At 40.7% G+C, this 13,657-nt stretch overlaps 1 protein-coding gene across 2 annotated transcripts in view; it reads right to left on the reverse strand.

The window, feature by feature from the left end:
- The window catches only part of MAP2K6 (mitogen-activated protein kinase kinase 6), a 92,987-nt gene extending 86,994 nt beyond the window's left edge, over positions 1–5,993 (reverse strand). The window contains exon 1 of one of the 2 annotated variants that reach the window (XM_048817794.2): positions 5,685–5,993. In XM_048817794.2, coding sequence (XP_048673751.1) covers positions 5,685–5,700 — 16 coding nt within the window. In that variant the 5' untranslated portion in view covers positions 5,701–5,993. The remainder of the gene's footprint in view (positions 1–5,684) is intronic. The other variant, XM_075119197.1, reaches the window with a different exon arrangement.
- Positions 5,994–13,657: the final 7,664 nt, after the last annotated feature.

The following is a 13,657-nucleotide window of genomic DNA, read 5'->3' on the forward strand; positions in this document are numbered from 1 at the left end:
AAAACTTCAGAGCCTACAAGTCCACTCTGACCTACTTCTTATTCAGCCAATTGCTAAGACTAACATGTTTGTTTACATTTACAGGAGACAATGCTGCCCACTTCTTATTTACGTCACCAGAAAGTAAGAACAGGTGTTCCCAAGGGACTTTTGTAGCCAGCATTGAAAGGTATTTATGTGCCAGATATGCTAAATATTCATAAGGCCCTTCGTGCTTCGGCCACCATTCCAGAGGACATGCTTCCATGCTGATGACGCTCGTTAAAAAAATAAAGCGTTAATTAAATTTGTGACTAAACTCCTTGGGGCAAAACTGTATGTCTCCAGCTCTGTTTTACCCCCATTCTGCCATATATTTCATGTTATAGTAATCTCGGATGATAAGTGAGCACATGTTGTTCGTTTTTAAGAACACTTTCACAAAACGCAAACAAGGTACCAATGTGAGATTTCCAAAGATAGCTACAGCACTGCACTCAAGGTTTAAGAATCTGAAGTGCCTTCCAAAATTTGAGAGGGATGAGGTGTGGAGCATGCTTTCAGAAGTCTTAAAAGAGCAACACTCCAATGCGGAAACTACTGAACCCAAACCACCATAAAACAAAATCAACCTTCTGCTGGTGGCATCTGACTCAGAGGACGAAAATGAACATGCGTCAGTCTGCACTGCTTTGGATTGTTATCAAGCAGAACCTGTCATCAGCATGGATGCATGTCCTCTGGAATGGTGGTTGAAGCATGAAGAGACATGTGAATCTTTAGATCATCTGGCATGTAAATATCTTGCGACGCTAGCTATAACAGTGCCATGTGAACCCCTGTTCGCAATGTCACCTGAAAGTGAGAACAAGAAGCAGGCAGCATTATCTCCTGCAAATATAAACACACTTGTTTGTCTGAGTGATCTGACCAAGAAACGGGACTGATTGGACTTGTAGGCTCTAAAGTTTTAGATTGTTTTATTTTTGAATGCAGTTATTCTTTTGTACATAATTCTACATTTGTAAATTCAACTTTCATGATAAAGAGACTGCACAACAGTACTTGTATTAGGTGAACTGAAAAATACTATTTTTGCTTTTTACAGTGCAAATACTTGTAATCAGAAATATACAGTAAGCACTGTACACTTTGTATTCTGTGTGGTAATTGAAATCAATATATCCAAACATCCAAAAATATTTAAATGGTATTCTGTTATTAACAGTGCAATTAATTGCAATTAATTTTTTTAATCTCTTGACAGCCCTGTTTTGAAGCTCTTTTTTTTCTATTTTTATCTATTTAAATTTTCCAGTTGTGGGAAACTGCAGGGGATGGCCAAACAATGATTTTGAGACGTTGAGATTCAAAAAGTTAAAGCAGAAATTGTCAACATTGCATGTCAAAACATACCAAATAAATATTTTTAAATCTAACTCTACAAAGTCCTCAAGCAGCTTTTTCTTACTTTGCCTATATGTACGTTTTGATTATCCTCAATGGAAATATTTTTCATCGGTTTGCGTGTGCAGTGAAATCAACTTTTACCGACACTTACCAATTAAAAATCTAATGCTGCCAAGGCTACCGATTGGTAATACAGAGAGTGATGTTGGAAGCTGCTTTATCAAAAGCACGGGTATAGTGTCGCCAATGACATCTGCTTAAGTTAATAAAAGAGGGGGGGAACCCTAAGCTATAACCACTCCCACTTAGTCAGCTGTTCAAAATACTGGTCAGTTCTGTGTTATAAGTGATTAATAGCCTAGGAGCAATCTTCCACTCCTTCATCTTCAGTTTCACATTCTGTTTTCTCAGCCCTAGGAAAATTCCTTTTGATAGTTGTGAGAAAACTGAAATATCTTCCTTTGTCGTCTGAGAGATTCACTCAATTTTTTAATGCACAATGTGTTCTCTATTCTTAACACAGCTCCGTTAGCGGGGCCAATCACATAATAAAAAATATATTTTACTGTTCCATACAACAAGGGGAACCATAATTAACCCTCTTTGAAAAATGGGGGGGGGGGAACCCTACAAACTAAAAGGGCAGAATTCCTGCAAGCAACTTAACATTTGTAGCATTTGCCCAACTAGACAAACTCGCTAGTTTCAAGCCTCCTGGATTTACACCAAGCATTACTTTACGCTGCTTTTGCAAATTCTCTCCTAGCCAAGTGCCTGTAAGGACAATATGTTAATGGCAAGAAGTTCTGAAATAGCACAGTGGAGAAAACGTGGATATTACATAACTAACCTGAATCTTTACATAGCTTAGAAGAGGTTAATTTTATACCAGCAGAAACCCATAGGGGTGCTATACACAAAGATGATAAACAGGAGTTGCTATTTTGTGTTACATCTGTTCAGTTGCTATTTAGAGCAGGAAAAAAATTAAATGAACAATGAAATATAAATAAAATGTAACGTTCAATATGTGCACTTCCTTTGATCAAAGTCCATAAGTACATATGTCAGTGAGTCACACGTGACTAGCTTCTCATAACATTATCTGCATCGAGTTTTAACTTGATTTGAAAACAAACAAACAAAAACCCTTAAACTTGAATCACTGAAATGCAGGAACTGGGCTCTAAGTATATTTACTATCTCACATGGTGATCTCAGTATAGGATTGTGATCAGAACTTCTCTAACACAAAAAAAAACAACCGAAAGTGTCTACAGGGTGGTTTTTGTTTTTTAATATGGATTTAAAAAGTAAATATAACACATTTATTCAGACTTGCAGCCTCTTACTTTCATGTGTTTAGCAAGGAATCTATGTAATAAGGGATTTCCTCACTTTTTTTCTGTGATATCCTATTAGTTGTGACAGCCATGTATTCCATATCTGGCACTGATTCTAATTCTTCTGTACTGTAATTTCCTCAAACAGATAATCTTCCATACTATTTTGCATACATCAAGGTGGAATTAACTTCTGGGATACAGAAATGATACTTGCATAGAATTCTAGCCTTCCAGTTCTTTCTGTTCATTTTTACTGCATTTTCTTTAGGGTAGGAAATAATTCCATACATACGAATGTAGTTTTAGTCTCTTGAATAACAAAAATAAGGAAATCATGTTTTCCCAGTGATTTGCTTAATGTTTGAGATACTAGAATTCTGTACCTTCTCGTGACCTGCCTTCTTAACTTGTATTTTACCTGCCACAAAACTTTTGAATTCTAGCACTGGAATTCTGAGCCTTAAGATGTTTATAAGCACATATAATGAAAAGAAATCTGCATAAGACTTACCTCTCAATTAACGAAGGAACTTTACCGAGGATGGTCTCTACTCTCAAATAATCTGTTGGCGACACATTTTTGATGGAATAGAAATATTTTATTTCCAATTACGTACATCTAAAAGGTGGTATCTAAAAATACCGATCTTTCATTTAAACCAAGAAGACTTGATATATGTATGTACAAGAGAAACTTACTGACCAATCTCTTTTCACTGCATTATCTCCGTTGTGAAGAAAGGCACCAAAACCAAATTAAATATAATCTTAGTCAACTTTTCAGAACAAGTTGTTGGAAATGACTTGAGGGGGGATTCTAGAGCTGAAGGGCAAGAGCTATTCAATAAATTTTTATTTTGACAAGCCTGGAAAGGTAAAACTTCATATCCAATATTAAATGATCTAACATGTTATGCCTTTATTTCATTCTGAAGACTGACTATTTCAATACAGTTTCTTGAGGTAGGGGAAGGCTGTTGATGACTCAATTCAAAAGTAATGTAAACTTAAAGGCACTCATATGATGGAGTGGGATGGACGGAAAAGGGATTCAAGAATGAGCCTATTCACTGAAATAATGTTTTGTGGGTTGGCTACTTGTCCACTCCATTTTATTGGTACCGAAGGGAACTGACAGGGCTATTGCTGGGAAATGCAAAAAGCTAGGTTAAAACCAGAAATGGGCTGCTTTCCCTTTACTAGGCATACTTGCTTAAAAGTCTTTTTCTACTAGGCATCTGGTCCTGCTTGATCAGTTTTTCCAACTCTGTGGCTGGGGGAATCTCAGGAAGAACCCCACCCCATCCGCCTTCCATCCCTCCATTCCCCCCTGCACATGAGGCAGGATCCCCGCATGAGCTATAGATCAGCATGTTGGGGGTCTCATTAGTGACAAGTCCTGTGAGCATCCTCTTGTTCTATTTGATCTGGTCAAACTTCTTTGCCTCCTTCTGTTGGAAACTTTTCTACACTTCTCCACTTGGCTGGGAAAGATGATTGCAGCAAATCCAAATTAGGAATAAATTACATAACCCCTCTGAATCTGGTACAAAAGGAAAACTGGGGGTGGGGGAAATATGAGCGCAACCCCTTGATTTAAAGGATAAACTTACCCTCTCACCCTGTCCTTTCCCATTGCACTTAATCAAAGTGTAGTGATTGCCACTAAAGTTGCGGGACAGACTGCCCGAAAGTCCTCGGATCACCTTCCCAAGTGTCCGCGGCTGGCAATGTCTCTAATCCACCCCCAGAAGCTACCTGATGGCTGCAAAATGCAAGACTAAGCAGCCCCCATATGAGAGCCAAACCAGCCAGCTCAAAGCTGCATCTTGTGTACCCAGGAATCTCGTTGCTGACAAATATGTGCAGTGACTCCTACTTATGCCATTCGAGACCTGTCTGAGACGTTTACTGCAGTCCGCCAGCATTTTTACAATTAAAAAAAAAAAATCGCCCACAACTTCCCCCCCTCCCCTTGGGCTACAAAGCAGTAGGAGTCCTGCACAATCCAAGATTTACAAAGAGAGAGCAGGTTTCAGAGTAGCAGCTGTGTTAGTCTGTATCCGCAAAAAGAACAAGAGGACTTGGGGCACCTTAGAGACTAACCAGTTTATTTGAGCATGAGCTTTCCTGAGCTACAGCTCACTTCATCGGAAGCTCATGCTCAAATAAACTGGTTAGTCTCTAAGGTGCCACAAGTCCTCCATTTATTTGAGCGTAAGCTTTCGTGGGCTACAGCTCCCTTCATCGGATGCGTTCTCTCCAAGTCCCCAGTGCTTCTAAAAAATAAGTAGTACCCCAGTCCGCCCCCAGCCTGTTTTAATGGTGAAATAAAACAAAAGCCTTCCATTGCAGATTCCCAGCGATCTGCTGTCACCCTCGCTGCCTCTGACCAAAACTTACCAAATATTAAGTGGGGGTGGGGGGGGAATGTCGGTGGAAAATGATCTCAATGCTGGCACCAGAACAATACTTTCTCATGGAAACATAGGTATATATTTAATTCCGAGTAACTCCACTCAAGTTTCACCTTCCATCCCCTGAAGAGACCTTTTTAAAAAAAGTTTGGTTTAATGCTGCACGTGAAAGCATCCGCAGTTTGGATGCATTTTGCCTATTTTGCAAATGTATACAGCAGTGCATGCATGTGCTCTTCAACATTCTTTATCTGTCCTGACTGTGCAAAAGGCAAAAAGAGCTCGGTAATCCCAGCAGAAGAATGCAAATAACGTCAATGCACAGCTGAACTGCAAGCCCTGCCTTACAGGAACTGTGTGTGTGTGTGTCTGTCTACAAAAAAGGCACATACTAAACAGGAAATGCAACTGAAAGCAATTGAAAGCCTCAAACTTCAAAATGCAATTGCATCCCGAAAATTGCATTCATGCACTTGAAAATGCATGCATGCTTTTTTGCATATTTTGCAAGGAACAGAAGTCGGATCCTTACCTCTCGGCTGAGACATTTTCCCCTTTGCTTTGATGGGGGAGGGGAGCACAAAAGACTTTGCCTTGCCTCTCTTCTGTAGCTAGTTTTGCAACAAAGATGCAAACTGCAAGCGCTCAATCTTCATGCAACTGGAGTTTTTCTGACTTGCTGCAGCAGATCTCTTTGGAGAGAGGAGCGGTGCAATTGCACACCTTGCAAAACAGATTGCAAAGTATTTTTTCCCCAATTGCAATGGAAGGGAAGGCTCTGCTGCACCTACATGATGGGCCAGGGCTGGCAGCTAAAAGCTCCAAACTTGGATCTGAGTATCTTAGTGCGCAGACGTCCTTCCTACGAGCACCGCGGTGATCACTGGGTAATGTAGTTTCCCGGAGAAGTCCATGGAACGCTTCCTTAAGGGGGAGACAGTTGCTGTGGTACATTGCACAGCACAGTCGATCTGGATGCATTGCAAAAAATAATCGTCTCGTTCACACGGCAGAAATCGGCTTCGCCACAAACGACTGCACGTCCTTGTGCTTACAGGGAGTGTCACGGTAACAGCAGCCTTTGAGTCAGTGTGGCTTTGATCAAGCTGGGGGAGATGCAGATTACTCTCTCCTTAGTTACAATATTCCTTTGGCGATTGTGTGCATTTTTCTGTTTATGGTAGTTAATAATAGTCCTTCCTTGTTATGCATGTTGGTACAAAATCCAGCAGCCTGTCTGCTTAGCAACACAGGGTGACTAGAACACATCTCGCCAATGCTTATTCACTGGCTTCCAGTGTAGCACAGTCCAGTGATGGCTTTGGTCCTAACGCCCTGACAATGACAAACCATGTCTTCTTCCTCCAGCAGCCTCCAAGGACAGCCATGTTCCACTGGATCAATGAAACCATCAGTCAGTAGGGGGCAGCTTGCTGAGCTCAAGAGCTGGAGCCCGATCATGGAATTAACTCCCCCAGGAAATAAAAATGTCCATGGAATTTACTGCTTTCAAAACTAAGTGCCGGACTCATTTCTTCAGTTTGGCCTTCGCTCTGTTAGTGTTTGCATACAGCACATTGATTCGCTGCCACCCACAAAAATAAACACCATGAATTTACAGTCTAGTTATGCTGTTTCTCCTGTGGAAGGAAAAAAGAGATTACTCCAATATTTAAATATGTAAGAGGAAGGGAGACACTGGTGCATATATGCTGCAGGTTTTCAATAAAGCCATTTGGAGGCAGTTCAAGGAGACAGTGCCATAGAAATACTTCATTTAAAAAAAACCTCCACCCATTTAACTAACACATCATTGGGAGAAATCCTCTCTTTGTTAAAGATTCAACAACGATTCCTCTTTCAGTTAAGGCTATAAAATCTCCCACTCCAGTTTTCCAATAATTCCTCCAGCAAATACAGAGGCAATCAGACTTGATGTTTACTGAAATCTGTAAAATCTGAGATTAAAAAAAAAAAATCAACCACCGAGAAAAATAATTCTGAAAGGAGAAATGAAAACGATCCAAATCTTCCCTTTATGCATCATAAAAAAGCAAAAGGAAGGGTACAAACACGTTTTCCCTTTCATCAGGCCTGTATTCAGGCATGCCCGTCACTGTTATTGCATCACTGATGTATTAAAAACTAATTGTGCTCGTTTCCTTATATTTCCTTGACCTCTCTCTTCATACAAAACATGTGGTATCCAGGCTGTCAAATTTTATTGTGAAGTCCTCTTCATATCATGGGAATGAATGGCTCTATTTAGAGTCCTATTCCATTCATTTTTTCAGGTGGTGTGTCAAGGTCTGTCATACAATTTTTCAATTACAAAGTTCTCATAATGAGTAACTATTTTATGGAGAGAGACTCTGAACTCAGACAGTCTTTAACCATCTGGGTGCTCTTTTTAATGTCTTTATGTGACTCTGAAAAAACAAAACAATATTATGGTATTTTCTTGAAGAGCAGTAAGCCTGCTTTTCTGCTGCAATTTTATTCAGAGTGATCGTGTGTGCTTTGGTTTTGTTTTTTCCCCAAAAAACAACAGTTTTCAATAACTCGTATGCTGCATAGTGTATTTTTATAGAATAGTTTGTAATAATGAGACAATAGCATTAGCTACATTAGAATACTTTTTAAAACTGCACCAGTATAAAAGTTAGGATGTGATAATAATGAAGAACCTAATACATTCTAGGTTAAACTATTATCTAGGGGGCTGTAAGTGAATATGGAAGTTTAACACTGTTTTGAATAGGAGGACTTGTGGCACCTTAGAGACTAAACAATTTATTTGAGCATAAGCTTTTGTGAGCTACAGCTCACTTCATCGGATGCTGCTACTCTGATGACTGTTTTGAGTGTGATCTTGCTTCTACCAGGGCCCTGATCATGCAAAGATTTCCCTTCATGCTTAATTTGAGGTCAGTGGAACTGTTCGTGTGCTTAAATTGTGTGTCTGTGTGTGTGTGTGTGTGTGCGTGCGCACCTATGCATGCAGGATTGGGCACAAATCAGGAATAAAACCAGTGAGCTCTGCATCAGGGCCTATGTGTCTCCTCCAAGCCGCTTACAGCCCAAACATACATTAGCTCAAGTTAGCCTAGCTTGAGTGAGAACGGTCACACTGCAAAACCCTCAAGCGGCACAGAATGATTGTGTGCGATGCGCAGAACCACATAAGTTGAATTTAAAACCTCATTTAACGCAAGCTAGAGACTTTTGTGCGTTGTCAGGAGTTGGGCTATGGGCAACGCTCGAGTTATACCTCAAATTAACCCGCAGTAAAGACGAGCCCTTAGTTAGGAGGAATAGAAGGTACAATATACCGAGGAAGGGAATAAATGTCAACTTTAGCTGTTAATTTCCTGTCTCTTGTCAGATTATTCACTTTTGGTTTGTTTTGAAGACGTCATTCCAAACTTCCAGAACAATATATAGGGTGGTTTTTTGTTTTTGTTTTTTAATCTTGTACTAAGTAAAAAACTGACAAACCCAGACAGCTGCTTATAGGTCTCTTCAAGGCGATCAGGTAAAGTCTTCATGTTGGACAGGTTTTTTTTAAACTGCATATGTTATGTTGATCTGCTGTACCAATGGCAGCTGGGTCAACCTGCGTAAAAGCTGTCCTTAAAGCAGCATGCTGTACACATTACATGCAGCAAAATGCCTCATTTTAGAGTAATCATTCTCCAAAATGAGGGTCAGCTGTGGTCCATTTGGGATGAAGAGAGAGAGTCTGAATCACAACGACCTATGTCTACACTGCAATCAGGAGGATCATATAGATATACCCAAGGTAGCTTTGATCGAGTCAGCTCATTACACATAGCAGCATAGCCACGTTGGCATGGGCTAGCCACCAGAGTATGTAGCCCGGGGCCTGAGCAGGATTGTGCTCAGCTAGCTAGCCTGAGACGACACCCGCGCTGACATGGCTACATTGCTATTTTTAGCGAGGGGACGCCTACGCGTACTGCAATTGCACCTCCTCCGTGTCTAGGCCCACCGCTATCACTCAGGTCCTCAAAAATAAATATTGCCAAGTGACCCTTCTTCAGCAGATCTAGGAGATCTTATTCTGGATGCAGACATCAGTCTTAGGGATGCATATTAATGAGAGATCCTAGTGGATGTAATTCTGATCTATTCCTGTGTAAATCATGCCTTCTCCATTTAACTGATCCATTCCAGAAATTATTTATAAAGACCATAGAGTCTGCATGGAACTTTGCAAACCACATAGGAGCAAGTTCATCCGTGGTGTAACTTATTGGAATTACACCAGGGATGGATTTGGCCCATAATTAATACAGTTCCCTGCCTGGGGAGCTTACACACTCAATTAGGACACAATACAATTAAAGTGTGAAGCACACAGGTGGAAACACATGGTGCAAATAGATCAGAGATGGGTGAGCTCTTATTTTCTCTCCTCATTTTTTTCTTTTTTTTCTTTCAGGTGGATAAGATGCTCAACTGAAATGGAAGAGGCAGTTCAAGGCAGCGTTTGCACCATGCGGAGGTGTAATGGTCAACTCTGTCCCAGTGATCCCATGGAGCATTCACACAGAGGCCAATGAAGTGAGGAGCCAGAGGCCATTTCTGTTGTACTCCATAGCAAATCTTAAGAATGGTGAACAGTTTGCCCCACCATACTGGAAAATAGGGGTGTGGCCAGCAGGTGGACTCTTCCTAACTGAAAGGTGGGAACCACTTAAAAAAAGCCCTACTTTTGTTTAAAGCAGATTTTTTTTAAGTGGTTCCCACCTTCCAAATCTATTATCTGCAAAGTGTCATTTTAAATAATAAAGCTGCCTTTCATTATAGGAGTGTAAAAACTGGCTTCAACAATCTAACATTTGTTTTGGGGGCTCGAATAGCTGTACACTCTTAAAAGACTTCCAGCAAAATTTGTGCTGTAACTTTTATACACAAAATAGCGATACCAGTGGTATAAAATCCTGCATAAAGGGTTCAGAAGGAACATATCTATAATTATAAGCAGTGCTACTAGTCATCACTATAATATGTTTTTTCCATACATTGGAAAATGTGTATTGTAGCAGATTTCTATACCACAACTTCATCTCTCTCCCCTTTTTCCTTCCAACATGCCTCAAGTGACTTAAACCATATTATGCAGTAGTCACTTGGCAAATGGTATTTTTGCCATTTTTAGTTATGAGAGCAGAAATTAAATGGATATGGCAATGTTCAATTAGCTGTATGCTTGTATAACTTTCTAATGTCCAGGGTGATTGTTTGGGGGGCAGGAGGGCAGGGATATGGCTTAAAATGTGCCCCTCTTTGAGATCTTACATGCCAAGTTTCATATGAGAGAAAATCTTTACAACCAAGCAATAAATCCCTAAAATGAGGGGTTTATTGTGGAAATGCTGACAGACCTTTAACTAACACATCCTGAATGGCAGTGTTACAATACAGTAGCCATAAGCTAAATTAACAGTAGCGTGTGTGGCTTTCAAGCATGGCTGTAGCAACCTGGCAGCAGTCTACAAACCTAGCCAGTTTGAAGATCTGTATTGAGTTGGTCTTTTTCTTCTGGTTTGATTTCAATCCTTGGATTAAAAGTAGGTGGTCAGATTTGGAGGCATATTAAGTGATATTCCTTTTGATTTTTCACTTTTTAGCTTTTGGACTGCTGTTCAAAAAAAATCCACCATGAGACCACAGCAGACTATCTGTTGTAACACATTTTCCCTGTAGAAGGTGGAGTTATCTTTCTTTGCAGTTTTAGCAACACTTTCTACTTGCTCCTCCATCGCTGGCTTGCACATAAAAGTTGATACATCCCAAAAGCATTCTGTTATATACTTTAGATGGGAAGGCACAAACCGAATATAGGAGCAAAACGTATGCCGCAGGAACACTATGAATAATGAAGTGTAGAGGGTTTTTTTTTTGCTGGTTAATGTCTTTTATTCCCCCAGGATGTGTAACTTTTGAGTGGTAATGATGGCTGCATTTATTTTATTGCCGTGATGCGTAGAGACCCCAGTCAAGATCAGGGCACCATTGTACTAATCATTCTACAAACACAGAGTCAGAGACTCCTTGCCCTGATGAGTTTGCAGTCTAAGGCCCCAATCCTGGAAAGACTTACTTGAGCTTAATTTTAAGCACAGTGAAACAATTCATTGTGCATAAAGTACTCACAATGCATGAACTTAAGTAGATATACAAGTCTTTGCAGGTCAGAACCCTAGGTTAGGTCCGCACTATAGCGGCACAGCTGTGGCATACAACCTGCCAGAGTTGCCAACTTTCACATGGTAAATAAGCACCCCGGCTTTCACAATAAGCCAAAAATCAAGATAATCCCGTTTCAAAACAAGGCCAAAACAAGCCAATCCCTAAGAACCCCAACACTCTGTGACTAGATTCGCCCCCAGCATGCAGTCTGGGATTGTAGTGGGCCTGCTGCGTCCCCCTGACTCTCTCCTCCCCTTGGCCCTGCTTGCTGGGAGCCAATCAAAAAAAAAGAAACAGGCTACAGGACAAACAAACTTCAAGCCAAAAACTAGCTAACAAGCAACTCACAAGCCAATTAAGCCAAAAACAAGCCCAATTTCTGCTTTTTTCCCCCGCAGGTTTGGCATGTCTGCTTCCTGCGTCAGTGGAAGCGTTTTTTCCATCTGTGTAGTTAATCCGCCTCCCAAGAGGTGGTAGCTAAGTCAGCAGAAGAATTTGTCCATGAATCTAGCTGCACCTACACATGGGGTTGAGTCGACTTAACTGTCGCACAGGCCGCAACATTTGTCACCGCCCTGAGCGACATAGCTAGATCGAGCTGATTTTGAAGAGTAAGCCAGGCCTTAGATTGTAAGAAAAGACTGGTTTCAGAGTGGTAGCCGTGTTTCATGGGCTAGAACCCACCTGACCTCACACTTGGTAAGGCAACTCACATCTTTTCATGTATTTATACCTGCTCCTGTATTTTCCACTCCATACATCCGATGAAGTGGATTATATCCCACGAAAGCTTATGCCCAAATAAATTTGTTAGTCTCTAAGGTGCCACAAGGACTCCTCGTTGTAAGAAAAGACTGTCTCTTACTACTGTGGAATAGGTCTTTGCAATAGCAGGACCTAATTGTTGATGTGCATATAGGGCCTGATGTATCAACAGTTAATGTCAATAGACTTCCATTCACTTTAACAGGAGTTGGATCAAGTCCATGCTGCCATAAAGAGTTTAATATGCCAACTTTCCAACTAATTGGTACTGTACTGTAGTAATATTAGACACGTCAGCAAATGGCAGACCTAGCAGTCTTTACATTTTAAAATAAAGGGATACCAGCAACAAGATTGCTCTGGCAAAAGTATTGCCCAGCTTTTATGATGACTCTGTCTGAAAATCCTTGCATTCAGTTTCCCAAGGACAAAGCAGCAGAAGACACTTGAAAATCCTCCCATCTTTAACTTCTACTCTAATCTCTATACAGGCATTGGTCCAGATTTATAATGCTGTTGTATCTTTATCGTTTTCCAGGATTTGGTCCTGTTCCCAGTAAAGTCAAAAGCAAAATTCCCTTTGCAAAAGTTACCCTGTCTTTTTTTTTGTTTGTTTGTTTTGGTCAACATTTGTCTCCTCTCACCACCACCACCACCACCGCACCATCCTAAATCTTTTTCAATGGGCTGTCTAAGGCCAGGTCTACACTCAAAAGAGCCCCTCCTGTCACTGTAGGGAGTGTCTACACTGAAGGGCTACAGCCCTCAGAGCCCCTACTCAATTGTATTCTATGCTTAGGACCATTCATCTCTCAAGGTGCTTGAGTAACTTTCAAACACAGGTAAAGGGTGGTGATTTTAGTTCTTTGTTCTGTATAAATGAGTAAATCGTAGATGTGCATGCAAGACAGAAACGTCTTAATTATAAGGCCCTACTTAATTTGTGATATTGCTGATCCCTCAATAATGGGCTTCCACTACAATTTTGACAGCAGAAGCCCTGTTCTGAGCCCCGGGGCTGCACATGGAGGGAAATTGCAGAAAAGTCTCAATGAACCTTATTCCAGCAAATAACAAGGTCCATTTTTACTTTTCCACGATTTTCCATGGCTTGTCCACAACTCAGTCACAATTTTTTGACAGTCGTCCTGCAATTCAGGTAGGGCCTTACTTATTTGAGTATTTGCCAAAGGCTTAAAGGGGAATCACTGTCAGAGCTCAGGACTTCCTGATTCTCAGCCCTTCTCCTAAATCACTGGAGAACACCTTTCATTGTATATTCCCCCTGGTGGTCGTTCCTTTGATTTATTCTTAGCTATATACCCTACTTAACCCGGTTTCAGTATTGATTCTGATCAAGATTTGTGACTTGCAAAGTTCACTCAGTACATGAAATAGTTATCTCAGCCTCTAATCTTTGAACTGAACAGCAGAAAGTGCAAATAAACGAACTAAGTGAGTGAGATACTGCGGGAAGGGATCAGGAAGAAAAAAGGGCCCTAGGAAATAAGAGAGGAGGAT

Source organism: Caretta caretta, chromosome 14 (genome assembly GCF_965140235.1).
Source record: "Caretta caretta isolate rCarCar2 chromosome 14, rCarCar1.hap1, whole genome shotgun sequence".
Classification (NCBI taxonomy): domain Eukaryota; kingdom Metazoa; phylum Chordata; order Testudines; family Cheloniidae; genus Caretta; species Caretta caretta.